The following is a 21,605-nucleotide window of genomic DNA, read 5'->3' as shown; positions in this document are numbered from 1 at the left end:
TACAGGTCTCTGGTGTAAATGGGTAGGTGCACAGAAGGAGCGAACGAGACGAGACCAAAAAGACAACATGAGAACAAGCAGATTCTGCGATGCCGGCATTTGAAAAACATACATTCAAATTAATCCGACATGTCGCCCAGCCCTACCTGCAATATATTTCCTTGGGAACCCCAGTGCACCTGTGCTGAGATGGACCCCACATATGGAACCAAGTGACCCTTTGGGAGCACCCGTCTCCGTGCCTCATTGCACTAATGGAAGCTGAATAAGGGAATTTAGAGCGGGACAATGGGCAGTTATGACTGATTGTTGTATCAGATTTGGAACACTCATCCATTCACAGAGAATAAAGGGGTAAGGGGCGGTCTTCTAGGGAGCAGTCCGGCTCTATTACTGTTTAAACACAGCACACTGGAGCTCTCTCCACATGAATGTCCCTCCATTATGACACCATTTTGCCCTGTCAGTGGCAGGGAAGGGATATAGACTACATCTTTGGTTCCCCCTCAGCCTTAAATGCATAGATATGGGGCGTGAACATGGACGCTTGTCCCTCGGCCAAATTATACAATAGGGATGTGTTTTTGTATATTAATTTGTTTAGTTAAACCTGTGTTCCGACTTCAGTTATTCACTGCAGATCATTTCTCATACTCTGGTGGATGAAAACAACGTCTCATCCAGGTTTTTGTTTGGCTGTCTACGACACCAACCTAGTTATAAACAATCATGTCATCACACGGCTTGCTTGCAGTGTAACACAAATCAGGGTATAAATACTGTGTTTGTGTAATCCTGTAATCCTCACTTTTAATGTGAAAGGGGTGAATTTGAATATTGAGAATATTTTTTAAGGGGTGTCAAAATACTGTCTCGCTGAGTGAGACAGATGGATGGCACTGTGGACACAAGGATTAGGCCATGATTTGTTTTTCTTAGGTGATTGTTAATACATTTTTTACTCAAAAGATGACCCCTTGAGTACCGTACTTGGGAAAATAGCCTCAGCACACAAGGTAAAGGCTATCCCCCGGGGCTATGTTCTAATCTATAGAAAAACAATGACATTTTGTTACAACATGAGTCTGTTCTCTCTTGAGGCTGTAAGTAAGGGCTTCTCTATTAGGGTTGGGTCCGCATTCATTAGATTAGAGATTAGATCCACCCGGCTACATCATCATGCTGCTCTGTCTTTGCTTCGGAGAGCTGACATTTTAGGGGTCCAGCCCAGATTTGGCTCAGAACCTCACTCCTCTAGTCCGTTGTTGGTGGGTGGGAGTTCTGGGAGGAACACGGTCAGTGCTCTAGAACCCAGATGTGTTCCCTCAGGAGGTCCACTCCAGGGCTGGCCCCATGCCCTCCAGTGAATGTCAGCTATGACATCACCAGTCCTTCAATCAGACCCTAGACTGTAATCCACAATAACATCTCCCCCAGACTCAACAGCTGTCTGGATTAAATGGGTGTTTATTTGGGGTTTGATTAATCTGTGTGATAATGCCCCTATAATGTACTTCATGTAGGCTACCTCGCCCCTTACAGCCAGCTATGTTGATGTTTTTGTGTCATCTATACTAGAGGAATGTACCAAAGGCAAGCTGTTATCTCTGGAATGCTAAATATTTTGGGTGCAAGGGTTACAAAATGTTTGGAATTTTGACATGCTCATTATAGTTAATAAAACCATGTTAAACTAAAGTTTTCGTGCAATAACTGCATATCTTCTCAGTTTCTTCATTTCATTTGCCTTCATATGACAGCAAAGTTGTGACAGTGTTCCCTTTCTTTTTAGATGAGATCCCACAAAAAAAGTAATAATTCAAGCTAAGCACATCATGAAGGGCTTAATATCCTCTATTTTGCAATCAATCTAGAACATGTGGTGTTGGGTGTGGGCTCCTAACGTGCTGAACAAATGCATCCCTTGGCTGAAGCGAAGGTTGGGGTTGAGGCTCATTTGGACTGGGGCTAAAGCCGGGGCCAATATGGACTGGGGCTGGAGTTCTGTGGCAGATGTTCTGGTCTAAGGCTTGAGTTCAGGGCTTGAGCTCTGGAATTGGGTTGGAGCTCTGGACTGGGGATGGAGTTCTGGATGGGTTGTACTTCTGGACTGGGGCAGTAGCTCTGGACTGGGGCTGGAGTTCTGGGGCCTCATAACTGTTGCGCCATTTCTGAAAAGACAGTGTATTTAACATTTTTAAAATGTAGATGGAGAAACTTGGCGCATGTCATACATATGCATTTTTCCCGTTTATAAATCAGACCTGTCCTGAAGCTGTTTGTGCATGAACGAGCATTAAAACTCTGCCTGAAAAATGCCCTCCATTCACTTTTATGGTCAAAATAAAACCCTTTATTTTCTGAATACTTTGGATGTATTGGAATTAGGCCAAGACCGGGTTTTAAAGGAAATGGCAATTGGGAACTTGATCAAATGTCTTTAGAGGTGTTGACAGAATGTTTTCTTTTGCAATGACATTTACTGTATCTGACTGTTAATGAAAGTCCAAACAAAATTGCAAATTGTTGTGGCCCTGTAAACAGATAATTTGAATTCAATAATGTTTTGCATTTACTTTTTCCCAAACCTAAATATGCTGCACTGCCCTCTGAATTTTGAAACATTGTCTACACTGGGGAAGAAATAAAATACAAAATATATGTATATATACACACACAGACTAGGCCAACTTAGTGATAGCCTACGTACTTCCATGCAAATTAAACTGTCTGATCACCTGGTAAATTCTACTGTATGTTATCTGCCACGCACCCTTTCAGCTGCATAGCCTAGACCAAAAACTTTAAATGGCTTATCTATTTACTACTGTGAAGTGTGTACAATTAAATGAGAGATGGTATGAAGGGTAGCCTATCCTAAATTGTTGTAGGCCTATAGGCTATCACGCGAGTATGAAACCATACTCTACCGGTCTATGTATATTCGTAAACAGCAGCTGGTGCATCGAAATCCAAGGAAGTCTCGAGGTTTTGCTCGACTGAGGTAGAGTATCTCATCATAAACTGTAGACCACACTATTTACCAAGAGTTTTCATCTATATTCTTCAGAGCTGTCTATTTACCACCACAAACCAATGCTGGCACTAAGACCGCACTCAATCAGCTGTATACGGCAATAAGCAAACAGGAAAACGCTCATCAAGAGGTCGGTGCTCTTAGTGGCCAGGGACTTTAATGCAGGAAAACTTAAATCCGTTTTCTACCAAATTTCTACCAGCATGTTAAATGTGCAACCAGAGGGAAAAAAACATTCTAGAACACCTTTAATCCACAGACAGAGACGCATACAAAGCTCTCCCTCGCCCTACATTTGGCAAATCTGACCATAATTCTATCCTTCTGATTCCTGCTTACAAGCAAAAACTAAAGCAGGAAGCACCAGTGACTAGGTCAATAAGAATGTGGTCAGCTAAAGCAGATGCTAAGCTACAGGACTGTTTTGCTAGCACAGACTGGAATATGTTCCGGGATTCATCCGATGGCATTGAGGAGTACACCACATCAGTTACTTGCTTCAACAATAAGTGCATCAACGACGTCGTCCCCACAGTGACTGTATGTACATACCAGAAAAAATGGATCACAGGTAACATCAGCACTGAGCTAAAGGGAAAAGCTGCCGCTTTCAAGGAGCGGGACTGTAACCCGGAAGCTCATAAGGAATCCGCTCGTCGGATGTGGCAGGGCTTGCAAACTATTACAGACTAGAAAGGGAAGCACATCCGCGAGCTGCCCAGTGACAGAGCCTACCAGACGAGCTAAATAACTTCTATGCTCACTTCGAGGCATCAGCTGTTCCGGATGACTCTGTGATCGCGCTCTCTGAAGGGTCGATGTGAGTAAGACCTTTAAACAGGTCAACATTCACAGGGCCAGACGGATAACCAGGACGTGTACTCTGAGCATGTGCTGACCAACTGACATATTCAACCTGTTCCTGAGTCTGTAATACCAACATGTTTCAAGCAGACCACCATAGTCCCCGTGCCCAAGAACACTAAGGTAACCTGCATAAATGACTACTGACCCGTAGCACTCACATCTGTAGCCATGAAGTGTTTTGAAAGGCTTGTCATGGCTCACATCTACACCATTATCCCAGAAACCCTAGACCCACGACTGCGTGGCCACGCACGCCTCCAACTCAATCATCAAGTTTGCGGACGACACAACAGTGGTAGGCTTGATTACCAACAACGACGAGACGGCCTACAGGGAGGAGGTGAGGGCCCTTGGAGTGTGGTGTCAGGAAAATAACCTCACACTCAACGTCAACAAAACTAAGGAGATGATTGTGGACTTCAGGAAACAGCAGAGGGAACACCCCCCTATCCACATCGATGGAACAGTAGTGGAGAGGGTAGCTAGTTTTAAGTTCCTCGGCATACACATCACAGACAAACTGAATTGGTCCACTCACACTGACAGCGCGTGAAGAAGGCGCAGCAGCGCCTATTCAACCTCAGGAGGCTGAAAAATTTGGCTTGTCACCAAAAGCACTCACAAACTTCTACAGATGCACAGAGAGCATCCTGGCGGGCTGTATCACCGCCTGGTACGGCAACTGCTCCGCCCTCAACCGTAAGGCTCTCCAGAGGGTGAGTGAGGACTGCACAACGCATCACCCGGGGGCCGAGAGACTAAAACATTCTGGTGTCATCAGACTGTGATCACTCTGCCCTCAACTACCTGCCCTCCAGGACACCTACACCACCCGTTGTTACAGGAAGGCCATAAAGATCATCAAGGACATCAACCACCCGAACCACTGCCTGTTCACCCCGCTATCATCCAGAAGGCGAGGTCAGTACAGGTGCATCAAAGCTGGGACCGAGAGACTGAAAAACAGCTTCTATCTCAAGGCCATCAGACTGTTAAATAGCCACCACTAACATTGAGTGGCTGCTGCCAACACACTGTCATTGACACTGACCCAACTCCAGCCATTTTAATAATGGGAATTGATGGAAATGATGTAAATATATCACTAGCCACTTTAAACAATGCTACCTTATATAATGTTACTTACCCTACATTATTCATCTCATATGCATATGTATATACTGTACTCTACAACATCGACTGCATCCTTATGTAACACATGTATCACTAGCCACTTTAACTATGCCACTTTGTTTACTTTGTCTACACACTCATCTCATATGTATATACTGTACTCGATACCATCTACTGTATGCTGCTCTGTACCATCACTCATTCATATATCCTTATGTACATATTCCTTATCCCCTTACACTGTGTATAAGACAGTAGTTTTGGAATTGTTAGTTAGATTACTTGTTGGTTATCACTGCATTGTCGGAACTAGAAGCACAAGCATTTCGCTACACTCGCATTAACATCTGCTAACCATGTGTATGTGACAAATAAAATTTGATTTGATTTGAATTTGCAAACCGCCCAACAGATCCACTAACGATGCAATCTCTATTGCGCTCCACACTGCCCTTTCCCACCTGGACAAAAGGAACACCTATGTGAGAATGCTATTCATTGACTACAGCTCAACGTTCAACACCATAGTGCCCTCAAAGCTCATCACTAAGCGAAGGACCCTGTGACTAAACGCCTCCCTCTGCAACTGGATCTTGGACTTCCTGATGGGCCGCCCCTCCAGGTGGAAAGGGTAGGATAACAACAAACAAACACACCAAGACAGTTGTGAAGAGGGCACAACAAAACCTATTCCCCCTGGCATGGGTCCTCAAAAGGTTTGACTGCTGCACCATCGAGAGCATCCTGACTGGTTGCATCACTGCTTGGTACAGCAACTGCTCTGCCTTGAGGGGGGTAGTGCGTACGGCCCAGTACATTACTGGGGCCAAGCTTCCTGCCATCCAGGACCTCTATACCACGCGGTGTCAGAGGAAGGCCCTAAAAATAGCCAAAGACTCCAGCCACCCTAGTCATAGACTGTTCTCTCTGGTACTGGAGCGTCCTGTCTAGGCCCATTTATTAACTGAGGTAACATAAATACAATAAACAATGGTGTGTGTGTGTGTAGTCAGTCATCAGTAGTGTGAGTGGTTGCGTGCATAAATGTGATAATGAGGGGTGTTGAAAGGTGCTAAAGCAAACAAATAAAACAGCCACAACCAAAGTCTAACTGTGTCTGAATGGGGAAGAGGGGTATTTATCCCGGGACACACCCGTGCCCAGGTGTGTCCCATGTCGCTGACGACCCTCACAGCTCCGCCCCCGAGATCCTAATAAGGAAAATGATCAAAGAGAAAGAATATGGCAGACCAAGTGGGAGCGTCGTCATACTTATTACTGTATATTTAGCTGCCTGCTTTTTGCTGTTATGAACAAGAGTGTCATATATTCCCCGTTTTCACAGGATACTAGAACCTTTAGAGGTGAAAGAAACGTACACCTATTTAGGCGAGGTGCTGGCTAGCGGAGTGTAACACCTAAAAAAAATACAAATAAAGGAGAGCCACACACACTAGGAGCTCAGATGTAAAAATATTTATGTCCAACGTTTTGCCAGACAAGCTGTCATCAGGGTATGACAACAAACACTACGGGATGACTCATTTATATAGTGTCAAATGACACACACACACAGGTGTCTGTAATCATGTCCGGGGGTGGCCTGATATCATTGCTTAATTCTCATATATAAAAATTGCATACCAAAAACATAAATGGATAGCATACGATCATAGATACAATTTGGCTACATAAGCCTACAAACATTTACAATAGCAAAATCAAAATAATCACAAGAATGGCTTCAGATCAAAGTCTACGTTGAGACAGAAGGGAGCAAGGGTCTTTAAATTCAAGATCCAGGCAGCCTCTCGTTTTAACAATAAATTGTCGAGGTCACCCCCTCCTAGGGAGGGTGACATGTTCGATGCCAATATAACGTAGAGACGAAATCGAGTGGTTTTCTTTTCAAAAAGCGGGCCCCATTTTCACAAGGCTACGAGGCTACTTTTGCCTTGCAATACAGTAGTTCAACCACTAGAAACAGCATACGCATTGTCTAAAGTTTGCTGGAGTTTGCTGTACCTAATCTCATCAAGTTTTATAAATGACAACTTTTGCTTGAACTGGCACATGCCTATTTTGGGAGTAGCAACATTTTATAAATGAGGCCCTTTGACTGGAGTTGGTGCTTGAGCTCTGGCCTGGATTTCTGGACTTGGGCTGGACCTCTGGGCTGGGGTTGGTGCTCTGGGATGCTGGAGTCCCTGCAGTGGGAGTATCTATGTCTTGAGTTGAGTCCGATACTGAGCCATAGGGACACATGCTCCAGGGGGTTTAGGGGAAAATCGAAGGACAGGAAGTGTGCTAATATCAACCTGCTATCACTGTGGGGCTGCGTCTTCTACATTGTGATGTTGGGATTGGAGTCCTTTCCTGTATCAGATGCAGCTGCAATAAGGCACCACTGGGGGTTTGTGTTTTATATTTTTTATTTCACCTTTATTTAGGAGGAGTGGTGTATATTGCCAATATACCACTGCTAGCGGGCTATATCCAGGCACTCTGCATTGCGTCGTGCTATGAACAGCCCTTAGCTGTGGTATATTGTCCATATACCACACCTCCTCGGCCCAGATTGCTTAATTGTATTAGTGGTATGTGCAGGATACACGTGGTATACTGTACACTGTCCCAACGAAGTGCTTACTTACAGGTTCCTTCTCGACAATGCAACAACAATAAGAAATCATAAAAGAGAAGAATACTAACATAGTAAATGGCTCAGTAGAATAGAAATAATGGTTTAGCATAAGTATAGTACAGAAAGGCACAATTTTTATAGTCCAATATTAACACACGTATCAGAGAAAGGGGGGGGGTTAAATTGTGCAGTATTAGCAATAAGACCCTCAACAATACTGCTTTCCCTTGCAAATCATAGAAAAACAGTGTGGACACGGACGCCATATTTGATGCACATCATTATTGCAGTTAACTGCCTCATTCCCCGGTGTCCAAAGCTGGTAAAGAAGCATGGTTGGCTGCCACTGTGTGTGGCTGGAGATGAACTAAATGCAATTTAGATCATGCGGCTGATGGGAATGCGAGGAGTTAGTCTAGTGGCCTACATCTCCCATTTAAAGACACTGGCCCTGTCTGAATACATATACTTGCGTCTTTAACAGTAGGCAGTTTGAGAATGCACCAACTCATTTAAGGATTTTTCTTTATTTTGACTATTGTAGAACAATAGTGAAGACAAACTATGAAATAACACATGGAATCATGTAGTAAACAAAAAAGTGTTATACAAATCAAAATATTTTAGATTTTTCTCTCAACCAGCTTCACCTGGAATATATTTACAACAGTCTTGAAGGAGTTCCCACGTATGCTGAGCACTTCGGCTGCTTTTCATTCGCTCTGCATTCCAATTAATCCCAAACCATCTCAATTGGGTTGAGGTCGGGTGCTTGTGGAGGCCAAGTCATCTGATGCAACACTACATCACTCTCCTTCTTGGTCAAATAGCCCTTACACGGCCTGGAGGTGTGTTTTGGGTCTTTGTCCTGTTGAAAAATAAATGATAGTCCCACTAAGCGCAAACCAGATGGGATGGCGTATCGCTGCAGAATTCTGTGGTAGCCATGCTGGTTAAGTGTGCCTTGAATTCTAAATAAATCACCATCACACCACTTCCATGTTTCACGGTGGGAAGCACACATGCAGAGATAATCCGTTCAGCTACTCTGCATCTCACAAAGACACAGAGTTTGGAACCAAAGATCTACAATTTGGACTCATCAGACCAAAGGACAGATTTCCACCGGTCTAATGTACTTTGCTCATGTTTCTTGGCCCAAGCAAGTCTCTCCCTCTTATTGGTGTCCTTCAGTAGTGGTTTCTAGCAATTCAACCATGAAGGCGTGATTCACACCGTCTCTGAACAGTTGACATTGAGATGTGTCTGTTACTTGAACTCTGTGAAGCATTTATTTGGACTGCAAGCTGAAGTGCAGTTATTCTAATGAACTTATCCTCTGCAGCAGAGGTAAATATGGGTCTTCCTTTCCTGTGGCGGTCCTCGTGAGAGCCAGTTTCATCATAGAGCTTGATTGTTTTTGCGACTGCACTTGAAACTTTCAAAGTTTTTGACATTTTCCATATTGACTGACCTTCGTGTCTTAAAGTAATGATGGACTGTCGTTTCTCTTTGCTTATTTGAGCTCTTCTTGCCTGTATACCACCCCTACCTTGTCACAACACAACTGATTGGCTCAAAGGCAATAAGAAGGAAAGAAATTCCACAAATGAACTTTTAACAATGCACACCTGTTAATAATTGAAATGCATTCCAGGTGACTACCTCTTGAAGGTGGTTGAGAGAATGCCGAGAGTGTGCAAAGCTGTCGTCAAGGAAAGGGTGGCTACTTTGAAGAATCTCAAATGTAAAATATACTTTGTTTAACACTTTGTTTTTGGTTACTACATAATTCCATGTGTTATTTCATAGTTTTCTACAGTGTATAAAATAGTATGAATCAAGAAAAACCCTTGAATGAGTAGGTGTGTCCAAACTTTTGACTGGTACTGTACAGCACTTTCTTTTCACAAATACATATGAAATGGAACCAAATGATCTGTTTGCCTTCAGGCCCTTTTTAAATAGGAGAGATGGGCTATATGGTCTACTAAGGCATAGGTCGAACGTGATAGTATTCCTATAACCAGCTTGAGTTGGCCCATAACTCCATTCTTGTTCTTTTCAGTTTAGAGAAATGTATCTAATTGGAAATGAGCTTTTACCAGGTTGGTTAATGCGATGCATGTCTGTTGAAATAATGCAATGCATATATGTTGAATCCTACTTAGCCAATCATGAGCCACTACCGCGTTGTGACCGTGGGATACTGCATCCTTTTTTACTAAACAGTACATGCTAAATAGTATGCAGTTTAGGTATGTGGCACGCTAGTATGGTTATTCGATCACAGCTACTATCTAAACCAGTGAGTCTCATTGATTCCTAGAATTAGCTTTTTACCATCTTTCCCTTCAGCCACCACACATACCTTACTATGAAGTCCTTCAGAGGTCAAGGTAGCCTAGAGGTTAAGTGCGATTGGGCCAGTAACTGAAAGGTCGCTGGTTTGAATCACTGCGCCCTTGAGCAAGGCATTTAGGTCGCTGTAGGTCGCTCTGGATACAAGTGTCTGCTAAATGACACAAATAAAAATGTCTAATGTAAGGGATGCCATTATGGCTGCGCTGTTGGATGAACAGTGGGGCACAGTAGTCCAGCAGCTGACAGTGATTGATCCCTGTATTGTTGTGCTTATACAGGCTGCAGGTCATTGTAGAGGAGACAACGTTGGTCTCACAGTTGCTGCCGCAGGGATGGATGGCGACTATGGGAGGAATTCATAGACCACAAAGGAGTTTACTATGCAAACAAGGGGAATTGAGGTTGTGTTTGGGCTAGGTGGCTCAGTACACAAATACAAGTGGGTTTTAATGACATGGGGTAAAGCTACTAGGTCTTGATGAACTAAATTGCTGATGATTTTGAGTTTAACTGGCATTGACCAACAAATTATATCTTCCTAAATGTCCAAGTAAAAATGTTCCAGCATCTCATAACATGATTCTCATTTAATTTCAAAAACACTTTAATTAAAGCGATTTTGTTCCACACCACTGAGTCTGAGGCACTGCACACTTAGTCTCCCCATGCTGTGGAGTTAGTCTGAACTCTAGAGGAAACCGATTCAAACAGGCTTTTCTCTTGCCATTGAGACCATTACTGCTTGTGACCCTCTTTGTTGCTGCCGAGTTAACAGTGTGAGTTGCATGCACAACTGGGAACTTCCTGTTGCTATAGCAACTCAGCTAAATCCCAGATGGTGCACAAAGTTTGGTTTAGACGTGTTCCTCAGGAAAACCAATTTAGCCCACTTGAGTGGAGCCTTTAGCTCCCACACTCTTACTTAAGTAAGGCATCCCAACATTGGGACTGTGCTTTGTGTGTGTAAGTCAGTGCCTTGTGCGCGAGACACAGACTGAAACTCATACATTGGTCTGTTGTCTCTGGCAGGTTTGCTTTATTCAAATTTAAGTTACTGAATCACACTACAGGGTCTGTTTTGTTATCCTACCTGACGGTGCTAGGACTAGGAGTTTTCAAAGAGCAGGAATACCCTGTCTCAAATGTAATCACGTCCTACATCACTGACAACCCACAGTTATTTTGACTCGTGGAGTGAATGATAATATGCACAGAACAAAATATAAAAGCAAAATGAAACAGGGGCCCAACTCTTTACATGAGCTGAAATAAAAGATTGCAGAAGTGTTCCAGACGTACAAGAAGCATATTTCTCTTAAATGTGCACAATTTGATTACATCCTAGTTGGTGAGCATTTCTCCTTTGCGAATGTAATCTATTCACCTGACAGGTGTGGCATATCAAGAAGCTGATTAAACAGCCTGATCATTACACAGGTGCACTTTTTGTCACACAACACAATGCCACACAACACAATGCCACACAACACAATGGCACAGATGTCTCAAGTTTTGAGGGAGCGTGCAATTGTCATGCTGACCGCAGGAATGTCCACCAGAGCTGTTGCCAAATAATTTGATGGTAATTTCTCCACCATAAGCCGCCTCCAACATTTTTTAGGAAATACCGGGCCAATGGCAGACCGTGTATGGCAGTTTGCTGATGTCAACGTTGTGAACAAGTGCCCCATAGTGTTGGTGGGGTTATGGTATGGGCAGGCATAAGCTATGGACAACGAACACAATTGCATTTTATCAATGCTAATTTCAATGCACAGAGATACCAGGATGAGATCCTGAGGCCCATTGCAGTGCCATTCATCTGCCGCCGTTACCTTATGATAATGCATGGCCCACTGTCGCAAGGTCTTTTCTTCCTTTGGGGCATCTGGATAGTCCTCTTAGTTTAATTCCTGGAAGCTGAAAATGTCCCAGTTCTTCCATGGCCTGCACACTCACCAGACATGTCACCAGTTGAGCATGTTTGGGATGCTCTGGATCGACGTGTACGACAGCGTGCCAGTTCCCGACAATATTCAGCAACTCCGTAAAGCCATTGAAGAGGAATGGGACAATTCTATGCGACGGAGTTGTGTCTCGCTGCGTGAGGCAAATGGTGGTCACACCAGATACTGACTGGTTTTCTGATCCACGCCCCTACAATCTGTGACCGACCGATGTCTGTATTTCCCAGTCATGTGAAGTCCATAGATTAGAATTGCTTTCAATTGACAGATTTTCTGTAACTCAGTAGTAGAATCTTTGAAATGTTGCGGTTTTTATATTTTTGTTCAGTTTAAAAGCATGTGTGTTATACCTTGCGTCAGTTTGATGGAAATAAGATAGGCTTGTGCTCTGGGCACTGCTGTACATAGTGGTTAAAAAATGTAAGCTTCATTCCAACACTTGTGGCTTTTCTCTCTCCCCCGTATCCATCTAACAGCAGAACTCATTGTCATTTGACTTCAATAAAGGGCTTTAGAGGAAAGAGAAAATTGACATTTTGTGCCATGAGACCCGGGCAATTAGCTCCTTTTGTCTGTGGTCTTTTCATCCTTTGGGGCGTCTGGACATTCCTCTTAGTTTAATCCTGCTGTGACCCTCCCACTGATGAGTCTGTGCCCATAGACCCTGTTATCCATCCTGCCTCCTCCCCCATTAAGCACGACAAGCAGTTTTGATCTCGCTCTCTTGGGGCACGCATCCCTTCATAGTGGACACTTTGGGGACATCAACTCTACTTCAGAGTGCGCCTCCCTAAAAATGCCTCTGCATCATTTGGGGGATGAGCATGAGTAATACGGCCGTCCAAAAAATATTTTACCGGAGAGCGGAATTTTGTCTTGGAAGACTATGTTAATTTGCTTTCACTCTGGTATTCCATGTCTACATGTGCATTTGCGGGGCACAACAATAAAGAAACCCAGCATCACGCTTCTCCCTAAATTCCCTTTTCCCTCGGTCTCACTCAGTCAATTGCGCCCAGACCACCAGCTCTACACACACGTGCTGAGTACGCTGACACACGTGCCGAGTAGCGCTCCCGTTAGGCCTACAGAAATAAACGCCTATTAAAAAAACGGATCTAACTGATGGGATACACAAGCTACATTCTTTGCCAAATGATGACAGTTTTTTTTTAAATCGCAAATTCAAAATGGACTGGTTGACTAAAGTAGGGACATATGTGTTCCAACAACGAGCGCTGCAGTTTTGGAATAATTGTGTCCGTCTATTTAACAATGGGGTTCAATATGTATTGACTCAAGACATTTCAGCTTTTCATTTTAAAATCATTTGTGTCTAAAAACATAAATCCACTTTGACATTATGGAGCATTGTGTGTAGGCCAGTGACACATCTCAATTTGAATTCATTTAATATTCATGCTGCAGCACAACAAAAAGTCAAGGGGTGTGAATACTCTGAAGCCACTGTATATATGGTGCAATTAGGATTTGTTATCTGTAATGGTTATGATAAATTAGGCATTGTTGCACACTGTTGGCATATAGATACATTTCTCAAATGCCCATCCCTAGCATCATTTTCTGTTGTATCCTACTACGATGCACTACTGTTGGCAACATGGCTGCCAAGACCCTCGATCGTGTGTACTGTTTTGCCAATGCAGTTCACCCGTCTGTTTCACTGTACATCGACATGACTTGAGCCCTCCCATCTGTCACCCAATGTGTGAAATTAGCACTAATACTGGGATAAAGATTTGGCCAAAATGTAATTTAGGTGCTCGCCTGCTAACACCATTAGAATAATGAGTTATAACACCATGTTGATGCTTGTGAGAATAGGTGCTGAGAATTGTACATCTAGTCTACAGTCTGGAATGGTGTGTGTGTGAAACTTTCCTTTGAGGACAGGCTCCTCAGAGCTCTTTAAACTCCTGTCATTTAGGTTAGATGGGAGCCATAGCTGTGTGTGTGTGTGTGTGTGTGTGTGTGTGTGTGTGTGTGTGTGTGTGTGTGTGTGTGTGTGTGTGTGTGTGTGTGTGTGTGTGTGTGTGTGTGTGTGTGTGTGTGTGTGTGTGTGTGTGTGTGTGTGTGTGTGTGGTTAGCTAGCTGCTGCAGCACCAAGCTGGTGTCCCCCAAGGAGAGAGGAGAGGACTGGCATGCCTGTGCCAGTGAAAGGCGGCAGGGCCAGGGAAAAGGAAAAGGATGGAGTGAGCGAAGGATTTGATTAGCCTTGGTCCCTGAACACAAGTGTCCATTAACAATCCATCTCTTGGCACATACACAGCCGGGGTGGGGTCTGCCTCCTTCGCTCACCCTCTCCCTCCTCCCTCCCCCATTCTCTCTCAGCAGAGTTTGGCTTCCTCTCTCGCCCTCATTCTTCTCTCGGTCTATGCCTGTCCCCCTGAGTTTGGTGCGGTAATGACAGCAGTGTATAGAGCAGGAGGAGGTTGATCAGCTGTAATACAGCACAGGACGGTGAAAGGAAAGGACCAAGTCTTGAGTCGGTCGTCAGTGGGGGGAGAGATCACGGTAAGGTGCTGCTCTGTACTCACACCCAGCGCCACACCACAGCGGTGCACTGGGTTACTGTACTGAGGCTGACACGGCTGGCTAATAGTCAATGCAGTTCATCTGCCGATCACTTTGATAGAATGTGAGGTCAGCTGTTTTGAGTTTAGCTGGACGCAAAGAGTGTTCAGAGTTCAGCCGTTCCTGGAGCTCATGGGTCATACGATTGAGTAGATATGGTAATGAACAAGCATTTCGCTACACCCGCAATAACATCTGCTATACATGTGTATGTGACCAATAAATGTGATAATATTTTTTTAAATACTGGCAAATTGACTTTGCCTAGTCATTGTCCAGCTGTCATTTAATTAACCAGTGATTTGATTGGAATAATCAGTGAGGGGCGTTGTCCTGGTTGTTGTTGCAGTGACATCCTTGTTTTGCCAAGCACATTGTCTGACCCGGTGTGTTGTGAGACGTGACATCATAATGCATGTGTGCGCAGCCGGTGACCGTGTGTAATGCCACAAAGCCAGAAGATACAAGGGCTTGATAAAGAGTTGCGACACTGTACGACAACAAATTTGCTAACCTGTGTCTAAAGATGAAACGGAACGGCAGCTCCTCTCTAATGGATTCTCCTGCCACTGTCTAGGGGATGTTTTTATTGGGGGGGGGGGGGGGGGGGATAGAGTCCTGGGATGAGGGGGAAATGAAAGCCTGCCTGTCGCAAATCCTTTTGAAGCTGCAGCATTCCCGGTATGGTATGCCTCGGTGGGGAGCAGAGCCTAAGCAAAACAATCCCCAGACCAGCGCCACAGTACAGGAGCGCTCTTCGCAACGTGCTTTTTTTTCTCTCTCTCTGTCTCTCCGGTTTCCCCATTTTAAGAAGAGACTCTATCAAGTACAATTACTACTCTAAAGCTCTGTTGCACCAAAAAAAAACTGTTTTTAAAGAGGTTGATCGAGAAATAAGCTGATAATATCAATGGGTTTAGACTTGGTGTTTGCTACTAGGAGACTCTTCTGCATGCAGGAGGAAACCAGTTTGAGAGGTACCAGATGGTTTAGCCAAGTTACATAAGGCATGCCATAAACATTTAATTCATATAGAAAGGACATATGGGGGGGGGCACATTTTCGGTCCACTCATGATCTGCATTTCCATTTTGAGTACAAGGCTAGATGGAGATTTCCCAGACCCAGAGTGGGTATGTGAGAGCATGCAAGCCCTATTGTTGTTTAGCAGTGTGGGAATGAGAGCGAGGGGAGAGAGAGGTGGGGGGGAAAGAGGCCTTGAATCTCCTGTCTGGGGAGTTGTTGCCCTGGGCGAGATGGAAGGAGAGGCTGAAACATAACTGCTTGCTGCAGGAGGGAAAAGCGGACACTGCAGCCAGTTGGGAATGAGCAGAGAAATTATCTTTATCACAGACTGCCAGTGTTGCTTCATGTCAGTTCTCGGGACTACCTGAGAACATTGAAAAAACATTGGGGGAAATGATAATTTGCATATTGTGTGTCTCTTCGAAATGTCTTAATGGTTTTGATTCCAGACATTGTCACTGCAGTCAGTACTTTAATTGTCCAAACGTGTCTAATTAGTGTAATGAAACAATAGGCTGTGTTGCGGTGTAGGGAGGTGAAGTGTTTGATTTGACTGGGGATAAGCTAAATCGCTTATCACTCAACACGCTCCACATAGCCTACACTTGGGCTGGAGGTGTACAGCAAACAAAACTCACACCGACATGCTTAAAATACCCCAGACTGTCACACCCACAGTTCTCCTAGCATAACTGATTATTATATAGCCGTAGATCGAGACGCGTGCTTTTACGAGCGTTAACACTTAGGCTAACCACCACCCACCTCCAGAACCAGTGTGTGTGTGTTGAGGCTCTGACTTCCAGTCTGTTCTGTCTGCTGGATTATGTCTGTGACATTAGCCTCTTAAAGAAAATACCATCTGACGGCATGAGGTGACGAGAGAGCACGTCAGTCATATGTTTCTATGGAGAGGCCATTTTGTTTTCTTGCTGACAAGGACCCAGATTGGTTTTGACAGGCTGTGTTGTTTCACTTACTCCCATGATGTGCAAGCGTTTGCAGATTTGGGATTTAGCCTGCAGTCTGCTGGGGTGGCCAGATCCTGGTTCCACTGAATGGCTGAGCAAGTCACTCCCCTGTGGCAAATTGGTAGAAATATGCTCTGAGTTTTGAACCTGTAGGCTGTGGTATTCAACATGGTATTCTATTTCAGGTAATCTCTGTTGTGATTTCATTTACCAGCCTGACCCTGCACTACATTCAGGTTAGGATTATCAGGGACTTGATGGTGTGTTAAAAATACTATTTTCTTTTGATTAGATTAGGCCGAGATGTAGACGATTTCTTTGCAATGGATTGTGTGATTTATTGGCCTAATTTGAACCATTTGCTGTGTAGCTTAGACCTACACATCTTGTCTTTATTTGTGTTTTTGTGTGTCCTGAATGTAGCCCCGCACATCAGTGAGGAAGTGGTGTCTGTTCCAATGCCATTCGTGGAGTTAGGTTGATTATTTTCTTAAATTGAATAAAGTCTGACGGTAAACCATCTGTTCCTTGTTATCAGGGTCTGAATGCTCAATGTTGTCGATGCGTGTCGGCGGCGCAGTTTTCTTATCGGCCTCAATGTAATTGTATTCGTTGCAATTGTATTCGTCTTCTTGTCCTTAACCTGATTAAACCTAATCTGAATTGAAGAAGGCCAAAATGTGTTCTCCTAGCCTGTTCATTCTGTTACATTTTGCTACTAAAGTGTCGCTCATCCCTGTTAGTTCTGGATAGAATAATATTTTTCTTGGTTACATTTTCAACTCTTCCCTGATTCTTCTCAGCTGCTGCCTCCCTTAATTCCCCTGTCAACTTGTCACATGACCCCTTGTAAAATGTGTGGAACCAAAAAAAGACCATAAAATGCCTCCTCTCCTTCGTGACTCGTTGGCTAGTCATGCGTGAGGGACCATTTTTCTATTTATAAATCACCCCTGCATGTAACCCAGAATATTGTTCTGTGTGTGTGCGTGCGCTCTCATAATGATTGCTACAAGAATAGTTTAACTGAAGTGAACCATGGAATGCCAGGTACATGATCAATTCTGACTTTATTCTACAGAGGTTTACAATGCAATCACATTTGTTATCAGGAGAAAGGAAATAAACCGATTTTAGTCAGGGTAGATCATTTGATTTAAGTGAATTAGTCTCTACAGAGAGTCATTGCTCCACCCTGCAGCGCCTTGTCCATTTCATTTCAGAGGCTATGTCCTCCTCTCTGGAACATGACGTTTCCAACCCAATTATTGTCGAAACGCCATTACCCAGAGACTCAGCTGTAATATCATTGCGTTGTTTTATGTTGTTTTATTTTGAGCCGTGCCATTTTCTGTGATACTGAGAGAGGCGTGGCGAACCTTAACCTCTTGCCCTTGAGTCCTGTTGTCATGGTGAATGAGTAAATGCGTTGTGCAGAGCTGTTCCCTTGTCACTGATATTTGGGTTGAAGCCCTGCCTGGGGCCACCGCTCTTCTCTGGTGGGAGATGCAGTTAGCCCCTTAGCAGCCAGCCATTGATGGCCAATGGCCTTTTGTACCATCACCCCACATGACATTTTAGTTTGCTCCAATTACATAATGTCAAAGAAATCCGACACAATGAAACACGGCTGACAAAAAATGATGCTGATATTATGGCGTCCTCACAGTCTTTCGAATTGCGGCGTTGTGTTACATGAGAAGAAAAAAAGAACACAACATAGACAAATGTATTTACAATTTGACCAACCTAAAACAAGCAACATGACAACGCACAGGCATAAAATGTGGCTTAATTTACTTGAAACTAAAGTTCACTGAAGTGAGACTTTGTCGGTGTGTTTCTTGGCTATTTACATAGTTTTGTTCACAAACTAGGTTGTTTCTCAATGTTACATTTCATCTATTAGGGAAGACAATCCGGCTACTACTCAGACTCTCAATCTCACAGGAATGAACATGACTTAAGTTGCGTTACACCGCTAACTTCCCTCCCTTAAAGGGGCAGATGAAATGTGTCTCCTCTGTGATATTTTGGTTAGTGGACCAAAAGGTTAGTTTTAGGCCCTGGCTCATTTATTATTAGCTAGTGATTTGGGAATACATATGATACGATGTTAGCTTTTCCTGGTTTAACTCTATCCCTCTTTCTCTGTGTGCAGTGTGACTGGGGACCATGACGACAGAGGTGGGATCTGAGACGGAGGTGAGGAAAGAGCCGGAGAAGGCAGAGGAGCAGCCTGCAGCACCTGAACCAGCAGCCACCAACCAGACAGACGAGGCCAAGGCCGCAGAGCAGTCCGCCAACGACCACCCCGCTCCGGCCACCGAGTCAGCCGAGGCCCCCGCAGAGGCCAAGGAGAAGCAGGAGGAGGCCCAGCCAGCTGACAACGCCACACCACAGGAGGGCGAGGACACCCCAGCCTCACCACCAGCCTCTGAGAAGAAAGGGATCTCCAGGTTCCTCCCTCCATGGCTTAAGAAGCAGAAGTCTCAGAGCCAGGTGGGACCGAAAGAGAGCCAGGCTGCACCCAAGGAGGAGGCAGGCGTTGCCTCCGTGAAGGAGGAGGACGGTGAGAAGGAGGAGCAGGCTGAGGCAGAGCAGACGTCATCGCCCACAGCAGCCCAACCACAGGTGGAAGAAGAGAAAATTAACGGAGAGCCGAAACCAGAACAGAAAGAGGAAGTGAAATCGGAGGAAAAAGAGGAGGAGAATCATTCCACTGGCAGTGCAGACACTCAGGTATGCTAGCCTATATTGGCCATATTAACACCACACACCTCTTACTGTCTCTCCATTATCTTTGCTTGTGTTTTTCAATTCAACGATTCTCAGATTTAGATTTGATTTCCTCTCTGGCAGATGAGAACCCAGATTACTCTATTTACTATAGCTCTGCTTATCAAGATGGTCTTCTCTGCTGGCTGACTGACAGTAGCGTGTCATCGTTGACCTTGCAGTCACACGACCTGATTCAACCACAGCAAGCCAAGCAGGGGCCCTGAGGAATTGGTGCCACTTAGCTCACTTCACTAGATCTCTCTGTCACTAGATCTCTCTGTCAAGGTTCCTCCTTCAACCCTATTAGGAGTATTAGTCAGTCAGTCACAAAGAAGGTACATATCACTTAGTATAGAGATGTTGAATGTTCCCCTCATTTGTCCTTTATGATTTTATTACGTTGGAATCGCTGTAAGCTATTATGCTGCAGAAGAAACATCTCCTCGTTGTGCTTGTCGATATTCCAGCCAAATTCCCAGCCCTTTTCCATGTTTTAAGACTTTGATCCGCCCAATGACATCATCTACACTGATCAAGCCAATGGAAAACATAATGAGTGCTGGTTAAAAGCTGTGTGTACCGCGATAGAAGTTACACTGTGGTTCTCCGTACAGATCTGTGCTGACAGAATTGATGGCACTAAGCAGAACTAGGCTACTCTTTGACAAACCACTGTTGACAAAATGGCCTTTGTGGATGTGAAGGGTTTTTCTTGTTCGCTCTGTGAATCTCCTCTTGGTGATTTGTGTCTAGCCTGCTAAGGAGGAGAAAGCAGCAGAGGAATCTCAGGAGAAGAGCGCAGCAGAAGAGGAGAACAAGGAGGCAGAGGAAGGAGGAGAGGAGAAGAAAGACGAGGAAGAGAGCCCGAAGCCTGAGGGTGGACATTCTTTTATCAAGTCACCACTGAAACTGACCAAGAAGGTGAAGATGGTGATGTGTCACGTGACCATGCTTGATGGAAGCCAGTTCCCCTGTGAGGTGGAGGTGAGTCTCTTCAATATTTATGGTTGTTCTAAGCAAAGTAACACACGCGATCAAAGTCCAGATCCCGGACAAACCCCAAAATATAATTGTTTCTGGACACTTCAGATCATATGGTTTAATATTGGTGATAGAAGTCAGACCAGATGTTTAGATAGTGTTTAATCCTTTGACGCGTACGAACACAGGGGTGTGATCATTCTACAGTGGCCCCTGCAGCGTACGCGCAAACCGGTGTGATTAGAACACTTCATTAAACGTTGAGTTACGATTGACGCAGCGGTCAGTGTTTGAGCTGGCCACACTGTTATTTTTTCACAAAACATTTTGCACAAACATTATGTCCTTGACATGTGCAGTTTATTTATGGATTTAATTTTCAGACATTCACAGAAGTGGCAACAGCCTAACACAATTCTCATCCAAATCAGAAAATGTAGGCTACATCGGTCCTAGCGCTAACTGTGTAAATAGTGAGCTAATAAGCTCACTCTTAGCAGACAGAAACCATAATACGTATTAACTGAAAGCATTTACTATTTGCAATTAAACACATCACGGGTGAGCTTACCAATCATCAAAATAATTTAGTAAAACACTTTCTAAAAGTCGAAAGTAATCCGCCTAGTGGGTAGTTTGTGTGCACCACCATGTTTGTTTTTTCTGCTTCAACTAAAGATAAGAATAGGTGACAAGATGAGTTGGGTCTGTTATCAGTATGCATGTTGAAGGTTGAAGGGGTTGTGTGGTCTACCGTAATTCACTTCCCATCATTGACTTCTGGAAGTTTACTCGAAAGACGAGTGAACTGTCCCTTCACCTTGTTACAACATCTTCACCTTGTAATAACATCTTGCTAAAATATCTTTGGTCTGACAGGCGTTTGCATGACACCCAGAATGCGTTGAATGATGTCAACAAACATGGCTCCACACATAGTGGGTTAATATGGCTTAGCATTAGCTCATCATAATCAGTAAAACCTTCAAAAAAGCATTTTACACGTGTCCATTAATCTATGCAAAAATAAGAATACATTATTTGTCACAAGTACTTGAAAAATGTGAATAAACAGTAAATACATGACTACCACACAAACCATTATGCGCCATATGGTGTATTACAGTACAAACAGCATAACACGATATACAGAAACTATTATCATAGCGTAATAAGGCACTTACTTTGATAGGAACGCACACATGTCCAAAGTTATTATTAGTAAGGAAAACAATAAT

At 44.0% G+C, this 21,605-nt stretch overlaps 1 protein-coding gene across 17 annotated transcripts in view; it reads left to right on the top strand.

The window, feature by feature from the left end:
- The window catches only part of epb41l2 (erythrocyte membrane protein band 4.1 like 2), a 92,762-nt gene that overhangs the window by 26,852 nt on the left and 44,305 nt on the right, over window positions 1-21,605 (top strand). For 14 of the 17 annotated variants that reach the window (XM_046298304.1, XM_046298303.1, XM_046298299.1 and 11 more), the window contains exons 1-3: window positions 14,390-14,548; window positions 18,767-19,347; window positions 20,140-20,370. In XM_046298304.1, coding sequence (XP_046154260.1) covers window positions 18,781-19,347; window positions 20,140-20,370 — 798 coding nt within the window. In that variant the 5' untranslated portion in view covers window positions 14,390-14,548; window positions 18,767-18,780. Of the gene's footprint in view, window positions 1-14,389; window positions 14,549-16,654; window positions 16,791-18,766; window positions 19,348-20,139; window positions 20,371-21,605 lie in introns of those variants that run through there. The other 3 variants (XM_046298294.1, XM_046298292.1, XM_046298293.1) reach the window with 2 other exon arrangements.

Source organism: Oncorhynchus gorbuscha, linkage group LG14 (assembly GCF_021184085.1).
Source record: "Oncorhynchus gorbuscha isolate QuinsamMale2020 ecotype Even-year linkage group LG14, OgorEven_v1.0, whole genome shotgun sequence".
NCBI lineage: Eukaryota > Metazoa > Chordata > Actinopteri > Salmoniformes > Salmonidae > Oncorhynchus > Oncorhynchus gorbuscha.
This window is presented reverse-complemented; position numbering and strand designations above follow the sequence as displayed.